The sequence below is a fragment of the Diadema antillarum genome, unplaced genomic scaffold (genome assembly GCF_040938485.1).
Source record: "Diadema antillarum isolate AM-2024a unplaced genomic scaffold, OU_Dant_1.0 seq00000978_RagTag, whole genome shotgun sequence".
In the NCBI taxonomy this organism is placed as follows: Eukaryota; Metazoa; Echinodermata; class Echinoidea; order Diadematoida; family Diadematidae; genus Diadema; species Diadema antillarum.
Window position 1 is genome coordinate 42,499 of NW_027271818.1, and position 23,281 is coordinate 65,779.

General features: G+C 39.5%; 1 protein-coding gene across 1 annotated transcript in view; it reads left to right on the plus strand.

The window, feature by feature from the left end:
• Positions 1 to 15,486, plus strand: part of LOC139742061 (uncharacterized) — a 42,622-nt gene extending 27,136 nt beyond the window's left edge. The window contains exon 3 of the mRNA XM_071652622.1: positions 13,672 to 15,486. Coding sequence (XP_071508723.1) covers positions 13,696 to 15,486 — 1,791 coding nt within the window. The 5' untranslated portion in view covers positions 13,672 to 13,695. The remainder of the gene's footprint in view (positions 1 to 13,671) is intronic.
• Positions 15,487 to 23,281: the final 7,795 nt, after the last annotated feature.

Consider the following 23,281-nt stretch of genomic DNA (forward strand, 5'->3'; position numbering starts at 1 on the left):
GAAACCGGACATTCATGTACACTTGATTATAAAGACCACCTACTGTATAAGCTGTTTTTTTCGCGTCACAGATATTTTCGCAAACGAGGAGGTCTTGAACATTTTCGTGAAATAACACTGGGGCTTATTGAAAGAGCATCATTACCCTAGCACGTGCAACATTTTTGCGTGTTGTTCAATTCGCAGTTCAACAGTGATTTGTGAAATTAGCGAAAATTAAGCCCTCGCGAAAATAACAGCTTATGCAGTATGGATTTTGAAGGACTCTAAATTTCACAGTCTTCAATGCAGTTCACAGTGGAGCTGTACATACGGCCAAAACCGAAGTCTGTTTTTGCCGATGATCTTTGTTTACATAGTTGACTATAGGCTAAATGTCTTGAGGCATTGTTTTCTGTTTTTCTTTTCTTTTCTTTTTTGATTTAGGTTTATTACAGAATGTAAATTTGCAGATATGCAAGAATCAATTTTCTTCATATTACTGCAGTAAATAAAGTATGTTCATTGTTTGTCAAATTGGGATTAAAGTCAGACGATCGTCATTACTGATGGTACGTAAACTCCGAACGACCGAAGTTTGTGCATGCAATTGCGCAATGCCAGACTCGGTGCTATATACATAAACGTGTGGGACAATGCTGCCACTGAGACACGTGTGTATGTGCGTGTGTGTGTACGCATCATACACAAACATTGTGACCGCAAGCTGCGGTGATTGGAGGAGAGAGGCCAGAAGACGCGTGGCTCTTTTAGCCTCTCTTCATGCGCATGCGCACTGAGAGTGTGCGTCCATTCGGAAGCTCTCGTGGCTCGCTCGGACAGCCATTTTGGGTCAGGAGATTTGTAGCACAGAACTCTTGTAGTCTAGAGGGTTGTTCGCTGACCCATTGAGCCAGCGCTATTCTCATTCGAGGTCACTACATTTGATACAGAATGGGGGAGGCAGCGTGTTGCGTTCGTCTCCGTGCCGCACAAACCACTCGCCACGATTGTATGCCTTTAAACTGTTTCTTCTGAAATAGGATATTGTCAAAGTAATCAAATGTGAAAAAGGGCAAAGGCCCACCCCCCCCCCCACCCCACAAACCAAATAGTAACATCACATCATGCAAAATCTTTCCATGTAAAATACTGGGGGGAAAATATTTTCAGTGGTATTATTCCTTGCATCATCCCTCACGTGAATGGAGTTTTTGTTTGTTTTGGGGAAGTAATAGCTTCCACATTGTTACCAACAATCGGCCGGCATGAATCATCATCACTAACCACCGATGGTTTACCCAATCACCTCCCGTGACCCCAATCGTGTCTGGACTCGTTTTTCCATCCTCTTGTGGTCAGTTTAGCAGTAGAAGGCTGTTGGATTAGCACGCAGTATCCATGGCTTTTGTGCCCTTCCACCCCTCAAATGATGCTAAATTGCCAATTACGTAGCATCATTTCTATGAAAAGATAATTTCATGTCATTCACGTCTGAGCAGGCTGGTGTTTCCCCATTGAAGGAGCCATCTTGAGTGGCAGTAATGACAATGTGTACATTGTAGTCTAAGGTTCAAGAGAGAAGGAGAAAGAAAAATCCCATTCTTGTCAACTGACATTGTATAGGCCTGTTTACACGTACCTGACATTAATGATTTTGATCTATTTGTACATTGCGATGCGAAAAATTAATTCTTGTGCCTTGACACACTGTTACGATGCAAGAAATGATCCTGTTTGATTTTTTTAACTTCTCGTTAATTTGCCTTGTGTGTACGGCACACAAAGAAACCATTTTTTTTTTTTTTTTAAATCACTTAATGCAACCCTCCACACTCGGTCCACACATTGGGTACTGGGGTACCCCGGGTTCCCACACATTGGGTACTGGGGTACCTCTGGTTATGCTCCTGTCATTGTTTAGGCATTTACAATCTGGAGATTCAAAATGTTCCATTTGCAGCTGGATTCATTTTTTTTTTTCTTTTTTATGTGTGTGAATGGTAGCAAATAAAACCAATTATTGCATCACGACACAAAAAATATGTATGTGAATGTGGGCAGTCTGATTTTTAAAAAGAAAAAAGGATGGCTAGCAACCTCCTTATCTTGATGTTTCAAATTTCGGTTGCACAATCACAATGGGGGAAAGTGATTTCAGGGTTGTGTGAACATATTCTCTGTGGATATTAGCAAATAGTTGAGTAGATTTATTAAACGTATGAATGCAAATAAACAAACATGAATTTCCATGCACGCGCACACACACACACACACACACACACATACACAGAGATGAGCAAGGTGTACATGTGGGGGTATTCCTTTTATGTTTTGCTTTATCTAGTCAGGCACTGTGGGGGTAAAAATGACATTGTGGGAGTATTTGTCTATGGGAGAAGACGATGGGGTTCCCCCATAATATACCTTTTGTTTAGTGTGTGCATATGTTTGCCATCAAGAGGAAAAGAAAGAGGACAAGATTCCAACCTGTAGATTCCTGTAGCTGGAGCTCATATAAAAGATTCATATTTCTTCATCAAAGTGACACTTAAAGGCATTAATAGCCATTTGCAGATGAAACAAAAACCCAGCTTTAGTACTTCAAAATAGTTCTAAAATGTGAGTTAGGGATAAAAACAACCAATGTAAAAATCGTAATCATTATAATCAGTGTTATTGTTCCCAGACTTAACCATCTACCGTTATGGTTTAGTAAGAAAAATAGAGATATATCTCCTTATATTTTAGGCTTTATTTCAATTTTTTTAAGGTAGGATGTTTTGTGATACAACTGACCTACAATGTTTTGTACATATTTATTATACATCAAATGTGATACTTAAACATTTTTTTGAATCACTGCTCCCAATGGTAAACAATACCATTGAAATAAGACAAGTACATAGATAATGAAACATATCAAGGCAATTACTGTATAAGCTGTTATTTTCGCTTACAGATATTTTCGCGAATGAGGAGGTCAGAGACATTTCCGCGAGATGTTTTTGCGATTTGACACCAACGGTATCGTGTGATTCGTGAAATTCGCGAAAATAACAGCTTATGCAGTACCCTCCCCCCCCCCCCCCCAAATACTGGTTATTGATAAGGTTAGAGTAAAGATTAGGATTAGGGTTAGGGGAAGGGGAAGGGTCTAGGTTATTAAAGACACTCAGTCGTGGCGAGTGGTTTGTGCGGCACGGAGACGAACGCAACACGCTGCCTCCCCCATTCTGTATCAAATGTAGTGACCCCCGAATGAGAATAGCGCTGGCTCAATGGGTCAGCGAAAATACGGTAGGCTACAAGAAAGCTCCCTGTGCTTATCTCCTAACCCAAAATGGCTGTCCCAGCGAGCCACGAGAGCTTCCGAATGGACGCCCACTCTCAGTGCGCATGCGCATGAAGAGAGGCCAAAAGAGCCACGCGTCTTCTGGCCTCTCTCCTCCAATCACCGCAGCTCGCGGTGACAATGTTTGTGTATGATGCGTACACACACACGCACACACACACACTTGTCTCAGTGGTAGCATTGCGCAATTGCATGCACAAACTTCGGTCGTTCGGAGTTTACGTACCATTAGGGATGGCGATCGGCTGCCTTTAAATTGTCCAGGGGGTAATTGCCCTAGAACTGAATGAAATGACATTGATTTTTGATATGATTATGAGCACAAAGTTCACGCCCCTTTACAGAGACCCTCTCTTGCAGTTTCTCCTTTTCTTTCTCTCTCCCACTCTCTCTTCTCTCCCTCTCTCTCTCCCTTTTCCTTTCTGACTCTGGGCCAAATTCCAGGGTTAAAGTCTTACCCATCTGAATTATACGTTGTCAGTAGGTGTGTATTTTTTTTTCCCTCTTCCATTCCACCTGCCATGCTCATTTCCGAACAGCTACACTGCAAGGATCCTTGGTTTTTTTTTTTACCATAATCCACATCAGGAAGAACAAGCGAACAAACAATAGCGTTTTCCAAGAATTATTTTGTGGAAAAAAAAAGCATTATGATTTCCCGTTTTCTACTTTATACTTGAATCCAGGGCACACCATAACCTGATTTTCTGTTTTGTTCCTGTTGTGTTAAAGGTAGGGGATACCTTTTACAGACCTCCCAAAATGCAGCAAAACATTAAATATGAACCTCAGGGGACTTGCTTAGGCCACTGCTTAGAAATTTGGAAGTCAACAGTTATCTAAAATTTGAATAATGCACAAAACTCAACTACTCAGTAGTTCTGTGTGTCAGCCACACTTAAGCCTTTTTGTTGCATTCTTCTGTATTTGTGATCTATAAACACAAATCTAAAAGTACAAGAGCTGATGTAATAACATATAGAGTGTGTGGTAAGAATGTATATAGAAATCTTTGTAAGTGTTGATGAACTTTCTTCACAAAATATACATGATGGACACACATGCAGTACATGGGTCTGCAAAGGTAGCCTAGTAATGTACTGGAATTTACGGTGAGCCCCGAAAACAATTCAATTCAAAATCTAACCATCAAAAAAATGTAATAAATGTTACCTTCCACTTTCAATACTTTATGGGAGTTTCTAAAATGATATTCTCTTCAACATACCACTGTATTTATACAACTCTTCATTTAAGGCGTGCAAATGGGATTCCCTACCTTTAATGCTGGATTTTTATACTGTTAACCTTTGAAAAGGTACCCTGACATTCAGTTCTGGTCCTGTACGTGTTCATGATTTCAGCTGAGTGATATGAATAGGTCTTCACATCATAAATTTGAGATTTGTTTAATTAGGATATGCACCATATGTTTGTAATCATATAATTTTCATTTTTCTGCTCCCACATAACTCCACCTATCAAAAAATCCTTCTTGCGCTTTTTAAGGTCATCAACAGTACAGTTGGTTGTATAACAATGCCTATAATGAGTATGCACCTTGCCATAACAAGATACAAAATTGTACTATTAGCTCTCTCACTAGCAAGACAGGTTTCATGCAATACTGTTGGACAGCTTTCTGTTTTTTTACTTTAATCTCAATCCCTGCACACTTTCCACATTGCAATGACCATTCATATTGAAAGATTCAAAGGTTTTATTCTATGGAGATTATATTCTGAGACCTGTCTTGCTAAAATCTTGAGGACAAGCTCTATGGGGCGCCAAGTGTCGCAAGGTCGCTTTTGTGACACAATGGCTATTTTGACAGCGAAATGTTTCGGAACAAAATTGACTGTGCGACACTTGGTGCCCCATAGAGCTTATCCTTTAAGTTAAGGACAACTGTCTGAATGTAACAAATTGTGATTTTACGTATTAGTCAAGGTAAGGTGCAAAACAGCAGACATTGTAATGCTTATTTCACCTGACTGTACTGTTGATAACTTCACAAAAATGAGCTCAAATAGTGAGTGCAGAAAAGAATTATATGTAAAAAAATTATTAAAATATGTTATACACATTTTGATTTTCAAAGTCTAGATTATGTGATATATAGACCTATTCACATCAGTGGAAGTCAAGGCACAATTGATGTTTGGGGACCTGTATGTTATACTTTGTACATATGTAAGCAAGTTAGCATTATACATAGAAGAGAATTCTGTACAGAAATCTAGCATGTATACACGGTGCTCACCTACACCCACACCCACACACACACATATATTGAAAAAAAAAAAGTTTGATTCAAAGTGTCTATATTAATACAGCAAATTCATGCATGAACCCTGACGCCTCATGTGCATTCCATTGTTCTCAGAACATGTGACTGTCTGGGGGGGGGGGGGGAAACAAATATGTATGTCACTGTGGTGCAATCGTCTTTGAAATTGTACTAATTTGCAAACTTCCAAATGCAGAAGAGGTATGCTGCACTCCACAGTATCATGAATGATTACTTGCCCGAAATGGTGTGAGTACAAGCGAGGCTTCAGACAAGACAAAGGAAAAAATGCTCCAACACCGTGTTCTATTTTGATCGCGCTCTGCTGTCAGAGTTTTTGTACTGCGTGAAGGAATTGAACAATTATTGCTTGCCACATAAACCCAGAACACAGAGGAGGTTTTTGGCAATGTTGTGTACGTGAAGCATGGTCACGAATAATAGGCATATTTATAGATACTTAATCAACTACCCAGAAAAAAAAAGCATCAAAAACTTTTCATCAATCTCTCATAATTCTTCTCTGCATCAGCGACAGTTTACCAGTGTGTGAACACATCAGTACAGTGGGAACTCAGTATAACAAGATAATTGGGACTGGGACAATATGTTCTTTTATTAGATTTTTTTTTAATGTCAGTGGTCAATAAACAATACGAAACATAGGAAATAAATTCATTGGGACCGGAGAAATTAGTTTGTTATATCAGGTATTTTGTTATTGAGTTTCCACTACTATTGTGCAGAAATGATTTGTACATTTCCACACAATTTAAAGTTTTGTTAGTTTCTACTCAGTGCAGTAGTGGTGCATTGGAAAGTCCAATCATAGAAGTGGGCTCCTACCGAGAGGTGGGCAGAGCTGACTGATTAATCTCTCACCAAGGGACAGTCTGACCCTGTCCGAGAGGCCACCTGACTGCAGTGGTCATCCTGCTTTCACCACCAGCTAAAAGTCTTTTGAGCCCCAAGTATCATTGATAGAAACCTGCATTGCATTCTTGCAGCAGTGTTCGCAATCTTCCACAGGTAAATTTTGACCACCATCATTTGTCCATAGACCTACAAACTGACATAGACAGGCTCAGTTTGCCATTACTCCCCAAGGTATGGGTGGAGGTGGGCATTAAAGGAGATTGTAGAAGAGGGGGAGGGGAGTAGAAAGGGGATATCATGAGGATGGGAGTATTGATGATTATGATGTCATTCTGTTACCACACAGTCAGTTTCTGGGGCTCATTGGTAGGCCCTATTTAGTGAGACAAGGTATAGATTTGTGTCACCATCTTTCTTGGGGTTTTTTTCTCTTTCTCTCTTTCATTTCTCATGCTCACTGGCCATTGCCTGACTGTGGTCAGTTGCCATGGAGATGGCAAAACTGAGCTAAGCTCTGAAGCTGAGAAAAAAAAAAGCTGTGGCAGAGGATCCTTTAAGGCCAAGTAAAAAAAGAAACCAGTTTCTCGTCCTCGCGCGCATCGATTTTGGCCGCCGCATCGATTTTTTTACTATTTACTATTTTCAAAATGGCGCTGAAAATACCAAGAAATTCATAATTCTCGTCCCAACCCGCTCCCCGCCCGCATCGATTTTCAGTTGCCGCGTCAACTTTTTTGATATTTACTATTTTTTCGGCCACCGAAAAAAAAAGATCGACAATTCACCTACCAATCGTGACGTCTCATTTCTAATTTTTACGCCTTGCGTCCTCTACTTAGCTGTAGACTGTAGTACAGCTGTAGCTTCTGTGTGTAGTGTGTATGTAATAACGCATGCATTTCACACTGCGAGCTCGGCCGATCGGCAAGAAGGAATGACCCACAAAGCGTCGAACTGCACTGTAGTTGGATGGGCGGCGCGGCGGGCCGGCCTACTGGGCTGTGATGTACAGCGCACTCGGTACGTCGTGAACGCGATAGCGGCAACATTTTTGCGAACAATCGCTGATATTCCACGCATATTTCGCGCGTTGTTCGTATTTTTCCCCGTTTCTGATATTTTTAAGCGGATGAATTGTACTGTACAAATGCTTGTGAGGATTGTACGGTATCGAGTTTGTATACATTTTCATGTCATTGTGACTATGTGCATGTGTGTGCAGTGTCAGAAGGTACGGTGCCAGCAGGGAGGTCCACACCTCCCTGGTGCCAGTGCAGTGGCCGTGCCGCACCGTATATCGGCAAAGTGTGCGTGTTTTGTAGCTGTCCAGGGTCCCCATCCCCTGGTCTGTCACGGCGATACATTCTATTTTGAAGAGAAAATGAATGCGCTTTTCCAGCAAATGTAGAATTATTAAATGGGTGTATCTACAAAATAAATAACTTTTCCACGGATTCTGGTTTGTTTCGTATTTCTGCGGGATACTTTTCTTCACGATGTAAATTCACGGACACAGCCGTGAGTGGTACTGGGTATCATCTGTATAGTGTACTGTTATACAATCATTCATCATCCAAATAATGAGTGATTATCAAATGTCTTTTTAGAACATGAAAAAACATCTTTAAACGTTTAATGCTAGAATGCCATATCAGTATCATTTTGACATCCATCTGCAATTGTACAAGCCAGTTTCCAGTTGAATGTGCTACAATTGTACTGTGAAGAACTGGAGATATACATACCAGCTGTGTGGACACAAAAAGTCACAATCACCAATAAATAAAGCAGTGTTTTGAATATCATGGAATTTATTTCAGTCGTACATTTGTTGAATGACATGTTTTTATACCTGTTTCAATTTATAGCACAATACATCAGAATTGCAAGTACACTGGTATCAGAAAAGCCATTACAACACTAAATACCAGTATTAAGATGGTCATGTTCCCTTGACATCTGTAGTGGAAAGAAAAAGCAAATGTATTTCTGCATGCATGAAGTTTCATTTCAAGTATGGCACATATATCTACCGGTATTTGTTTGAAAATGCACAGAGTGCAGGCAAGACGTACACTTGGGACCTGGTCTCATAACACAGCTACCAGAGTGATATTTCATTTCATAGATTGAATATAGAAAATTGTAAAGCCCTCTCTCGTTACCTTTCTCAGAATTACCGGACGAGAAACACATATTACTTTCATTTTGACGATCCTTGAAAAAATAGTAAGATATCAAATAGTAAGGACCTCCCTCATCGCCTTGCTCAAAAAACCCGGACGAGAAACTACTTTCTTTTTTTACTTGGCCTAATATCTTTTCTTGAGAATGATTCTAGAAGCTACATGATGGAAAATTCTGTTCTGCATGTTCACTGAGAAGCGCTCTGGTCATGTGGGGCCGGTATTTGGTCATAGGGGAAATCCGTACAGTGCAATTCATTGGTTATCAGCTTTCATATCAGTTCTGTGGAAGATTTGTGATTTGTGAATTTTGTTTTCTTATTGTGGGTTTTTGTTGTAAACAGAGTAGGAGAAAACACATGTATTCATCACGAGGGCTAAAAATTCTGTAGACTCAGCAGAAAGTCGATATTTGATATTTTTATGGAAGCTTTTGTGGGGATGGGTCATGTTCCTTTGGAGACGTGAGTACTATGAAATTAGATCTTCCTTTTTACGCAAAAATGGGAGGAAGCGGTCGAAACTTTGTCGTGCTGTGTCACCATAAACTAGGAAAATCTATCTGATTTTCTGTTGATATTTGTCTCTTTAATAATGCTGACCATTGAACAGTGATATTACTGGAGGTGTCTAAGCTACTAAAAAGTAAGAAATATTCACAGCATGGAATTTTCACGATTTAGAGCCGACAACCTTTTTCACTCCGTGAAATTTTTGTGAGTTGCAACTGGCATCCAATGCATTATAGTGTAGACAAAACTTTCGCTTGCATTTTAATTTTGCAAATTTTGGCTCCTGCAGAATTTGGAAAATTAAAATGCACATGAAAATTTGTGGTTTTACAGTATTTAGATACCACTTCTGTGAAGTGGATGTCTACAATATCATACCTTGTACTATTACATTACAGTTTTAGTCACAATATCTGCATTTAGTTTGAGTTGGGTTTTTTTACCATCAGTTGGTTATTTGCTTGCGCACCATACCTAATGAACATGGAAAATATGTATTTAAGGGGACAAAATATCCATCATATGTTAAAATGAAGAAATCAAAATTGTATACATGAATAAATTAACATCTCTTATCACAAGACTATATTTATATGATACTGTATAAGCCATATATTTTGTGAGGTTTTTATTTTTGCAAATTTCACAAAGCAGATGCTTTTCAGGGAGATAACAACACATGCAATTATTTACATTGGTCTTGACATTAAAGGGTGTGTACAGTTCTGATTGAGGTGAGGATTTAGCTTTTAATGTTGTACGAGATATTCAGAAACCATTCTGTGAGATGTCAGAGAGCATGCAATTCTAAGGGGTATCGAAAGTTTATTTGATGAAAATCGGTTTTGAAATGGCTGACATAAACAAAGAGATCCTGATAAAAGGCGTGGCCTGTCGCCTTTTATTATTATAAATTTTTTTGATATCTCAGCCATTTGAAAACCAATTTTCATCAAATAAACATTGAATCCTTCTTAAAATTACATGCTCTTTCATATTTCATAAGAGGCTTTTCATTATCTCACTTAGGAATGTTCAAAGCATGAATCCCCACCTCAACCAGTACTGTACAGTCCCTTTAATGCGACATGTACATACAGTTTGTACATGTGCAACCCATAGATATCTGTACATGCCTGACTAAGAATTGTGAAAATATCCCTTTTCTCATTTACAGAGAAATGGGGGCGAAAGTTCGTATGCTCGCTCAATTTTAGTTTCAATTTCCTAGTGACCTGCACTGAATTGTTAAACTTGGGTTTGGGACTGGGTCAGCCACCACAATGACTGGCTAAAGAGAGTGAATAAGCCCCTCCCCCTCCCCTAAATAAACCCCACAAAAACAAACAAACACAAAATACCAACATACATGTGATATATTGATACACCAGGTTTATATACTTCTCTACAGTTTGTTTTGTTATGATGGAGGAGTAGGAAGAGAACGTGGAGGGGACTTTACCCAATTGTGTAATCAGAGGAAGGAAATTCTCTTTGTATGAGGGCGGTATAAAAGACGGCGACAAACTGCATCAGTCGACAGAGTGAAGTCGGTTATCTTTCACTACAAAAGCCCTCGCTGAACGGCTGCTCTCATACGTAGGGTGATTGGAATAGCACCCCCCTGATTTGGAATTTATCAATGACGTTGTTACATACGGCAACCTCCTTACGGTACGTTGAGATTCATTTATTTGATTTGTGTGCACAAGCGTGCCTCTTCTTTGCTCGGCTTGGTTTGTATGTTATGCCTGTGCATAGATGATAGGTTATATGTTTTGTTTTTCTTCATCGGTATGGAATTGGAGGGATCGACAGTGATGGAAATTATTCAGCCACTATAGAGTGTCCTCGGATATCGATTAAATGCTTGTTTTTCTTTTTATTCATTCTGCTGATGCATTGCAGGGTAGCGTGGTTCATATTTGGATCACGTGACTGGTTGTGATGCCCACTTCTGGTATCATACTACTTTTGCTCGGTAGTGAGCATACGACTTTCCTGCATAATCGTCGATTTTGAAGAAATCTTGGTGGCATTTGTCTTTTCTATGACAGAAGCATGTTCTCCTCTGTGACATATCCTAAAATTGTTCTGCAAGCAAAACCGCGGAAAAGTAGTGACAGGATGACTGTGGAAGTCGGTGTGCTCACGGGCAAGATGTCTCAAACAAAGTGTGGAACATTTTGTGAGTTTACATCTTTGCAAGGCAATATAGTCTCTTCTATCCTGTTTCTTTGGTGGCATTTTGCACTGTATACTTTGCCCATTTGACATATCTCATCCACAGGTATTTGGTGAGACTTTTTTCCTGTTTGATTTTCTCTGACCAACACCGCAGAAGGCCATTCTCACTGGGCTGAAAAACCCACAAAGTCAGAAACGTGCAAAGTTAGGGTGAAGGTTGCCTAGTAACTTTACCAATTTCAGCAGGACACTTCGCACAAAAAACAAACAACTCACAGTTCAGAGTGCAGAGTTTGTAATATCGTGTGCAACTTCACAATTTGTGTTGTAATGAGAATGCTCACAGCAGAAAAAATTGCAAAGTTACTTAAATGTGATATCTGTATCCACTCTGACAATCTTCCTTTATCCTGTCTTGAATGATTAAATTGGGCTTGTTCAGTTCTTCCAGAAACTTGGCAATTTTTTTGTCCCTGCTAACTTTGCAAGTTTTCAAAGTAATGGTGACACACATTGTGAAACTTTGTGAGATTTTCTGTTGCGATTTGTTTTTGTTTGGTTTTTGGGGTGTTTTTTTTGTAATGAGAATAGCGCAATTGTTGCTACACAACAGAACCATGTGGCGTAATAAAGCCATGACTTTTGCCAGATTCTTTTCTACTGTATGGTGAAATTGTGCCACTTTTCCATAGAATTTAGAATTATGCACACAGTAGTATGAACAAAAACAGATAAAAATGCACAGGCACAAGCCAGAAAGTACATGCATGTCAGTTCTGTAGCGGCATTTACTACCGATTGATTGCGACGCCGCTGTTGATGAAGATCGTACAGCTACTTGAGATCCCTTGAAATGGCTTGCTGTCTTCCCACATCTCTCTGCCTCACCAGACATGTTCATGGTCTTGCAATCTTTCTGGCAAAAGGCAGCAACTGTTGTCCGAGAATGAAAATACTTTCTTCTTCTTCTTCTTCTTCTTCTTCTTCTTCTTCTTCTTCTTCTTCTTCTTCTTTTCTTTTCTTTTCTTTTCTTTTCTTTCAGGACAAACTAGCTGCCAGGCATTTTGAGAAATTCTTTTTACTTCTTTTCAGAAATTCCCAAGGTCCAGTTGGGAAAAAAAAAAGAAGAAAGAAAGAAAAGAAAAAAGAATCCAACATAGAGATTGCGACTGCTTTCCCACTTTTATAAGAAGAGTGGACACTTATCATAAATGTGATGAGTGACTTACTCCCATCTGGCAGTGATGCATAGTGGCAACACTCTTGTAATAACTAACTAACTAACTAACTAACTAAATAAATGAATAAAAATAAAATGAGGAATCAAAAAGCCCAAGCAAGTGATATGAGAAATGTACAGCAACTTTGATATCACAGCACGACTAACTAGGAAGGATTTCATTGTAATAATGAGCATTTCAATCGAAAAATGATGCCTAAGAGATCAGCAGAATGTATCATTTTAAAGGGCTGTCAGATATTTCTGTGGAATGATGGTAGAAGTACAAACTTCAATTCTGTATAAACTACCACTTTAGGTGCTTGTGTTTGTTTGTTTGTTTGTTTGTTTGTTCTTGCTGCCATAGAGAAGCACCAGTATATCCTGTCACATGAATATGGCCTGAAAAAAAGGGGAAAGATTTGAGGAAGCGTTTCTCAGAATCTTCACTGCCATAAATATGCGTAGTATGACGCAGCAATACCGTTTATGGAGGTATATAAATCTCTCCCCAACATGATATAAGAGAGCTTTGCCATAAGGCAGAAAGATAATGGACAACAGGTCATTGTGTACGTGCCATATATACCCTGACATTTATTTATGGTGAGACAGGTATTACGCATATGTGTTCCTTGTCTTTTCCGTGGCTACAGAGGGCAGTGCAAGTATGTCACCAGCAAAATTGGATTGATAATTGATGATAGGTTAAATGTCAGGTAAAGATAAAATAGATGAAGCTTTTTGCAAAAATATGTTTGATTGTGTTAATGTATTGTAGTCTGTTTCATTTGGTACACATGTTTACTGGCTTCAAGAAGAAGCATCAATAAGACAGTATGTTGTATTGGTGTCTTTCCTTTCCCCAAACAACAGATTTTTCCCCCAGTTCGGTAGTATGTGGACATCTTACTGTGTTGCTCACTTGAAGAAGATGATATCTTGTGTGTAGAAACAGTGTTTTACCCCCAAAGTGAAGTATGACTAAAAGATGGTATTACCCAAATGGGGTTAAAGAAATAAACTCTTGAATCATTCCTTTCATCTTTTGCTTTTTGTACCTGCAGGTATAAGACATCATCAGAGACACAATGCATCCTAAACAGAAGGCATTCATGAGGTCAGAAGCCATGGAGTGCGAAGTGGCTGCGACGCAAGCCGCCTCCTCGGTGGACGGCACTATCGAGGATGCATCAGAACCCAACGAAGCTGCTGCAACCGTGGCAACCGTGCCAAGGGAGCGTGTCGAAGCAGGAGCATCGCGGGCAACCCTGCCCGAAACCTTTGCCAAACAGTCCCTCGAATCGGGGGCAACGAAACTCAAGTGCAAGTCCGGCAGGAGCGGGAAGAACCGCCTGGAGGATTGTGGCAGACAGACAGAGGACGACACTGACGATGAAGTGCAGTGGTGCAGCAAGGGCATCGCTGTTCTTTTACCCCAGGAGGAGGAGGAGAAGGAGAAGGGTAATAAGAAGGCAGACGATGCGGAGTCCATGGATGTGGATCCAGCTGGCAGATCTGAGGATAGATCTTCTGCAGCTCCCGCCAGGGACACTCGAAGCAGGTCAATGATGGCTTGTTTCAAGCCCAAGGCTAGGACCAGCGAAGGGCTGTGGCGGGTTGATACCAATGGCGCACATGAGGTTTCACACCATCCTGAACCACCAGATGCTCCCGCTGTCCCGAGACTCGGTTGTAGTGCATCCTTGCTGCCTGTGACACTTGCATCCAAATTGGAATGGAAGCCCTCCATTCCTCACACCTTTGTGCCCAGCACGGACGTTGACATGGACACAGGCGAATCAACCAAGTTCACAAAGGTTAAACCTCGCATCAAGGAGGAGCAACTTGATGCTGATGATTGCACGATCAAAACGGAAGCTGGGAGAGATTCTCACGAAAACCAACGTTTTCGGGAGAGCAGTGTAGCTGGTGGTCTCCACGGCAGTAGTCTCTATGCACCCAACCCATTCACCATGGTGAGGAGTTTACCCATTATGGTGAAGACAGAACCGGGAGTTGTGGGGCCATGCACCAGCATGCAGCAATGCAGCAGCCCCCTTGCTGGTCAGACGTTCGTCTCCAGGTCATCAAGTCACGCCGGTATGATGGTGGAACTCATGAGCAAAGCTGCCAGCCTACCGCCTATGGAAGCCCTGCACCGCATGCAGCTGGAGGACTTGATGCGGATGAACTTTGTTCCTCTGCCTCCTATCAAGCAGGAGCCGCCATGCCATGGTGTGTTGCCATTCCAGCCCCTTCCCAGCACTGCCAGTCGCCTGCCACCTTTCTACCGCAAACCGGATCTCATCTCGTCGGTGACGGGTGCAAATGCTGCCAAAATGTTCACCTGCCAGCAGTGCGGGGCGACGTTCAAGCACCGACACCACGTGGTGCGCCACATGCGGGCGCACACCGGTGAGAAGCCATTCCGGTGCGAGGAGTGCGGCGCCATGTTTGCCCGCAAGTGCATCCTGACCAACCACATCCGCACGCACACCGGTGAGAAGCCGTACGTCTGCGGCGAGTGCGGCGACGCCTTCAGCCGCAAGCACCACCTCGTGATCCACCGGCGGACGCACACCGGGGAGAAGCCGTACATCTGCAACGTCTGTGCTACAGCCTTTGCCCGCTCCCACCACCTCAACCGGCACCTGAAGACACACTTCCTTATGCAGGGGCACCTTCCGCCGCCCGGGGAGGATGGAGGCGCCATTGACCTCTCCCTGCACAAGATGCCAGACAACCAGTCAGGTGTTATTGATCTCAATGCCCAAAAGGGAGCAATCACTAATGTCACTGCTATATCTCAGGTTTTCAATATAGGTACTGACTTTGCTATGGGTATTTCCAGTAGATCCTGCTCAACGACAGAAACATAAACCATGAACTCTGATAGAATTCAAGCTAGAGGAAATCATAATGTCTCACCTTATTTATTCAAAGTGTCTGTACATAAGAAACTTGCTTCTTATTTATTTCTAGAGGTGAATTTTGGTTGCGATGGAGGATTGTGGACCATTCATCTCTTCTATTCAAGATGTATGAGCCCAAGATCAGCTGCTGTTACTAAATGTAGTCATTTAATATGGAAGGTTGTCTTCTTTCCAGACTCTTATGCCTTCAGATAGTGATAACCTTGTTATGCCAGAAGATGGTAGTGTGAATCGATGAGATAGTATAAGCTGAAACAGTTGAACTTCTATCACAGCAACTGTCATTGTACATGTTATCTTATGACTCTGAAAATTTTGTCCGTTACTAATATGGCAGTTTGCATTTGAAAAGGGCTGGATTGTGAATCTCAGTCGTAATTGATTATGAATGATTCGTTTTGTGGTATGTGTGCAGTATTTGAAGTAATGAGGCACTAGCTTTTGGGAAGGACACAGTTTTTTTGTGTGTGTGTGTGTGTTTAAATACACAGAAAGGGGTGGTGTAAAGTAAAGAATAACAACCCTGATACACTTCCAAAGTTATAAATTTGTGTCACAGAAATTATACTCTTTTGCTTACAGAAGGGGAGGGGGGTGGGACAGCAAGGGTACAGGAGTTTTCCAAACTCTCCCAAAAGGGTGGCCAAAAAGTTAAGGAGTTTTTGGTTATGGTGAAGCAACCTGAATGATATGTATTGTGGGTTATTATGTTCTTTCAGACATGCCAACAGATTAAGTGCAATAAGCATGGTTTCAGCCCATGCCTGGAAAGTATATCATCAGAAATTTCGATTAAAGAAAGTCTATCAAAGGTGTCGCTACAAAGTAGCCATATATTATTCTTACAATTAGTTATTTATCAGATAGAGTAGGTCATGAGAAAAAAAAATGTATGTGTTTGCCTTTGTCATTGAAAGGTGACAAAGGGAAGCACATTCCAACAGCGCAAAAGAATGAAGGTATGTCTCAGTCATCTTTCGATGATATTTTATGTATATCATGTAAAGTAATTATACGAAACTGACAGGAGAGATTATATGCTACTTGGTGCCTTTTAGAATATGATACCAATTCACTACATGCTTTCAAGTGAAATTCACCATGATTTGTGATTTTGGGCAAATGTAACCCTTCATTGCTCTGGCACTTAGCTGTGACATGCCATGCTTTCTCAACCGCAGTTGGATGATTCCTCCAAACTTAACCTAATTTGTAACTTTACACACCATCTTGGGTGTAGCAGTGTGCCCCATTCCAACAGGAAGGCCATGGTGACACGATAGAGATTATTGAGAAGGGATTAGGTAATCTCTATTCATTTGGGATTAGTTTCCTAACATCTGTGCCAATTGATAAGCAGTAAGTACAGTAGGGGTTATAGAAAATGGGCGGGCAATCAGTTATCAAAAAAAAGGGGGGGGGGGGAAAGTGTGTAGTTTTTGATTTACCATCCTCATTTGTCAATGTCCACGAGTGAGCAAGAAATGGAATGATGACATATTATGAAGAGTTTAGATAAAAATTTCCCCATGAAAATTCCTTGTTTTTGAGTACGGATATAATACATAAAGGTTGACTGTGTATTAGTCCATACACCCTTTTGCCCCTAATCTAAAGATATATAATTTGATAGGCAAATACAGGGCATATTATAAAGTCTTACAGTGGATATATGCTATCAAATTGCACTGGAGTCACTTGTCTTGTAAATGCAAGAAATGCCACAGTTCCATGCCCTATCGATTACGTGAGACATCATTTTGGTGTCAGCATACCCGTTATTTGCTCGAGGGAAGTGCACAATTTGCAGAAGGTGTGTAGAAATGGTAATCAGAAGCAGCGATCTAACTGATAAGAAATGCAATCTTTTTTTTTTCTGCACTTGGTGACAGCTAATCTGAAATAATTTAGCTGGCTGTTCTAGAGATGAGAACGAGTCATTTTGCCTTTATATTGCTCCTTTTTTTACTTTCTCTATGCGTGCGTGAGTGTGTGTGTGTGTGAGAGAGGATAGATTAGGTTCTTTTTTGCCCAAATATCAGGACGATAGACCTCGTTGAAATCTCGGCGTACGTCAAATATTGGGGGAATACACGTGAGAGATATTCCAGCACTCGTATCATAATCGGACATCCTTGTTTGTTTTTTGCGAATGGACGTCTGGTCGATATGCGAATGTAGGGATCCTCCATTGATTTACATTGAGCATCTTCTTTGCGAGGCGTATAGTGTTTGTTTTCGTGGCATAACAAGGTGGCCTTGTGTAGGAGCTCAAGTCATTCTGTACTATTTTAGGGATGTTTCATAAAAACACACACACAAAGTACAAAAATAGATTGGGGCTTTGACTTCATGGTTAACAACTGGTATTTCTGTCAAAGATTAGCAGTATAATGACATACAAATATATGTAAGCTGTATAGGCCCTATGTATGTAGCCACGTTAATGGGACCCCTTGTTTACGAGATTGGATACTATGCCCTGCCCCATGTGCTACATGCAGAAAATCTGAGATGATAAGGACCATTTTTCCAATGTTGCAATGCTGCACAACACATCCTTCCTGTTACCACGGCAACGAGCGGACATCCTGTATGCTGTTTGACTGTGTCTATTATAGCTAGTACTATATTATTAAAAGTTGAGTATTTTAAGACTGGATTTTTTCAAACACTGCCCTGAATTTTATCCTCGGTATGGATTTCGTCTATTTAATGGTAAATGATAATTGTCCTTTAGAAAGGTTTCTTTCCTAGAGTATTTACTTGTTACAATTTACAATTGATACTTACTATCTAACATAGTACTAGGTGTGATAGCCTAATCAATTTGATTTCAAGTGGAAAGAAATAGTAGGTTAAAACCCAGTGGAATTTGACCTGATGACTTAGTCTGGAGCGGATGTGTTATTTTCCTAGAAAGTTGTGTCAGATTTAGTTTAGTTTTAACTTGCCCTGAGGGCAAAAACTGTATGGTATAAATCACTTTCAGATTGAGTGTTAAAACCACAGAACAAGACATTTATAGATGCAATTTCTGGAAGGCTGATGTTCCGGTAGTTTTTATAAATGTCAGAACATCGGATGCTGCGTCTGTGTAAGTTTGTATTGAGTAAGGTGTGAAAATATACATTGATATTACAACCACTGGCCTTATGAAAGACCACTAGGCATATAACTACTCTCAAGGCACTTTACATGCTGCTGAATTGTGGTGTCACTGTGTAGCGATGAACTGTCTGTAAAGACCATCTTTTTCTGTTGTTCTCGCATGTATGGTCTTTGTAAACAAGTTTGATTGTATCAGTATATTCTTATATCAGTTAATGAAAAAAAATATCACAGTACATAGTCCCATATACTTGTAATGATGTAGGGAATGAACACTGCATGCCAATCACAAACTGAAGTTGTGTGTGTAGAGGGAAAAACTCACATTCTGTACAGGCTGTGTGTGATGTTTTATGCTGATATTTTGGTGGGATTAATGATGACATCAACATAGGAAGTGCCTTGTATTGTTTGAGGCCTTTTTGACTGATATCTGTCGTTTTGAGTCTTTAAATTTGTGATGAAATAGTAGATGACCATAGCGGGGAAGGAAACGAACGAACAAACGAATTGCTAGGCCAGCTGTTTTGATGAAAAAGACACGAGGAATACTTGCAGCTCTACGCCAATTGTAATCCAGAGTTCTCTCAAACATAGAATGCCTTTGAGCAGAAAAAAAGAGAGAAGAATCTTTAGTAAAATTTTGCAAATTACTGCCAAAAAGTAGAACAGACCAATGAGTGTTGTTAGGTGTTTTTGCCTTATGTTATCTGTGATGCTTGCAAGAATTTTTCACCTTGTATACCTTCATTTGATTGGACGTCTAAACAAAAAGAGAAAAACACATCTGCAACCCACTGTCAAACCTGTGTATCCTGTTTGTGTCCGCTTCTCAGCCACGCTTGTTGTTCAAAGTCGGACTTGCCTTGAGACTAAAAATAGGAATGGTACCAGCTTCGATGAACAACTGTTTGTTGTGAGACTGGTTGAGGCAGTACGTACAAGTTTGTTTGTCTCTGGCCATGTTTTCTCTTGTCCATCCCATCTACACTGTGACTACTTGATTTAACCCTACCCAGGCCTCTGGATTTTACTGCATTTCCTTTTGTTGGATAGGAATGGGATGGAACTGGTTTTATTCATTAAATGTGCACAAACTCAAGAAAGAAATTAAACAGCAAAAACTGCCCATTCAAGAATGTAAAAAGAACTTTAATCATCTAAAGTGTTTTGGTGTTCTCAAAATCAGTTGTAAATTTTCAATAAAACAGCTTTGGGAAATTTTGTGACCAAAGCAAATAAGTATAAAGAGCAAGGAAGGGATCAAATGAAAGAATTTTTTTCTTCTTTGACACCAGTGACTGTATCATTAATCATGCAATGGTTATGTTGCAAGTGATGCTTTACAAAAGTATCTGGATGTATTATTCTTTATCACATTTCACAGCATGATTTGTAATGGATGGGACTATTTGATGCGTCTTGCAATTCCCACATTTAGTTATTAATGTGCGCAGCATTAGACTTTCACTGCACTAATGCATGATAATTATGTCTTTGTACTGGGTTTATGTTGGATATGATATAATTATCGTGATTGCAATTTTTTTATTGATTTTCTTATCAATTATACCAGCCTTCTTCAACCCATTGCGTGTGGGAATCTGGAGACTCTTGTACAGATCTACAGGGATTGTAGAATCCTGTAGGTTCTGTTCCATACGGGAACCTGGTGGCCTGCGTATTAAGTCTATGGGCATTTCAGAATTCAGTGTGAAATGGGTTAAGAAAGTGTTAGCATCATCATCACCATGATTTCAGTGCTTCAATGTAGTTAATTAATAGGTCTACAGGCAACCATTTAGTTGAAGTATAGTAGTGAGCCCATTTTTATGTGTTGTGGGGAAACCTTGAGACAAAAGCAGGTCTAGTTGCAGGCTCAAGTTCAAGTTCAAGTTCAATTTGTTTCAAGGCTAAGAAACATAGTGTTGTGTGGAGAAGAATTATCATTTCTCAAATTTTGTCTGTTTCATAAATGTAGTGTCAAAAGGCCTAGGGTCTGGCACCCAAGACTAAGCTGGCTTGGTCATAGCTGTGTGTGCCGTGAGTGTAGTAGATAATTATAGTGCGTCTAATTCATTGAGCTCTGTAGAAAAGATAGAGCAAGTAATAGCACGCAAACAAAACAGTAAAGGGTAATGTCAGAAAAACAACCAGCCATATACGATTGCCCATTTGTTTTTGTTTTTGTTTTTTCCACCGGTACACGGCCAATGGCCAATTACTAAAACAGCACGGACAGTAAAATATATACACTGTGTATATAATCGCGGTTGGTTCAAAAATATTTCCCCGCATGTGTTAAAGTTTGATCTGTAATAGCACCTTTCTAGCATCAACACATTTCTCTATTTTGGTGTAAGCAGTAAACTGCAGTTTGGGAGTACAACGTGTATATTATTTCACTGTCTCTTTCCCAACTCATTGCCCCTTTGTTTGGCTTGATTGAATATTTATACCACAACCTTCTTGGCAAAATAAAACTGAATACTAAGTGTAGGTGCCAGAATAGCTTCTTTTTTTTTTAAAGACATATGTATTTTTTTTTAAAGACATATGTATTTTTTTTTAAAGAAATAAACATATATTTCTGATGAACTGCCACAATGCAAAGAGGTGATAAGCTCATATAAGGTAGAAAAAAAAGTATATAATCACTTGATAACATGAAATTTAATATTCTGCTGTCAGATGTGTGGTAGTTTGTCTTGATAAGTATGTTGATCCAAAGAAATGTTTAATTTAAGCAGAGATGACAACAACAAAAATGTTGTGAATGTAATAGTTGTATTCAGTGTTGCTTGTTTGACAGCTAAAGTATGTAAATTATATGTTCAGATAATTTATTTTTATACACAGCAAGTGGATATTGTTCAGTGGAAAAGCAAAGCTTGTGTGGTCTGTGAGAGAAAAAAAAAGGAAGAAGAACAAAATATTTTATTTTCAAGAAATGAACCTTTACGTGGTGTAATTGTGTTATTTCTGTGTCTGTTTGTCGTAATTTGAACATTTGGGTTTCGTTTTGTTTTCATGGATTTTTTTTTTTTTCTGTCGGGAAGAGGGCTGCTGATAATTAGTCTGTGTAGAGTTGATATTGTTTGTATGTATCACTATGCAAGTATGTAGGTTATGTAGTATTTGTGAGTTTGAAGTGTTTGTAGATTTGTTTGAAGTGTATTACAAGGTGTGGAGTGTTTGTAAGTTTGCAGTTGTGCGTGTGTGTGTGTGTGTGTGTGTGTGTGTTTGTGTGTGTGTGTGTGTGTATAGTTCACTCTGTGTTCATCTATCTCAATTCACAGGGTGAATAGCCCTTTCTGTTAAAGTCTTCTTTTCAAAGGGGTCCACATCAAAAGTACAATGGTGTACAAGCTGAAATAGCAAAATACAAATTACTTAAACAAGTATGAACAACAAATCAACACAAAATTCAAAATACTATACAGGATGACTGCATAAGCATTTCATTTCATTTCACACATGCATGTTCACATGCATGTGTTTTTTTATTTTCATTTCCAAATCAAACACTGGTAATACACTTTGACATGATTACATGTATTGGAACATAATAATACATATTGGTTCTTAAAAGAACTTCATGGAAATGAAAATTGAGGGGCTGCTAAAAAGCGAACTTGTAGATTGCAGTCCCCTCACTTACGTTACATTACTACAATACATTAATTATATATGACTTTATAACACAATACAACGATACATGTACCGTACAAGCTAATCATTGAAAGTACATTGTATACAGTTTTCATTCAATCGAATTGGATGGTTACATGAAGTATACGCTTTCACATGTATACACATACACATAGAAATAGACATACACATACACATACACATACACATACACATACACATACACATACACATACACATACACATACACATACACATACACATACAAATAAACATACACATACAAATAAACATACACATACACATACACATACACATACACATACAAATAAACATACACATACACACACACAAAAGCACACATACACATCCAAAGCATCCAAAGTAACCTGTAAAATCCTACGATGAAAAGTCGGTGTATACGAAAAATCAGTCATAGTTATTCAATGGGTAATAACGACTAAAAGATGCAGTGTATTTTAAAGACACAACCTATCACAAATTTTATCTACTAACATTCTGTTTAAAACGGCAGATTTTCTCAATAGACCAAAAGATGCCATATAGTATTAGTATAATTATGTTAAATGATATTTTACCAGAATATAAAAAAATATATATTTTCACCCAAATTTGTGTTGTTTTGGCAAGATATTTTTGGCAAAGAGAATACTCGGGGGTTTGAATGCATACTGCATCGTTAAGATATTCAGGGTCAGTTTGATGAAAGCATTTGATTTATAGAAGATTTATTCTTTTCCATCTTTTTAGAGGTTTGATTCCTGTATTTGTCTAATTCATGACTTCATGCAATTATGTAGTGTCTGTAAGATTTGGTGTAGTACCTGGTGTGGAGTCTTAAGTAAAGGTGTGGAGTGTTCATTTGTTTGTTTGTTTTGTTTTGTTTTGTTTTTGTTTGTTTGTGTTTGTGTTGTGTGTGTGTGTGTGTGTGTGTGTGTGTGTGTGTGTGTGTGTGTGT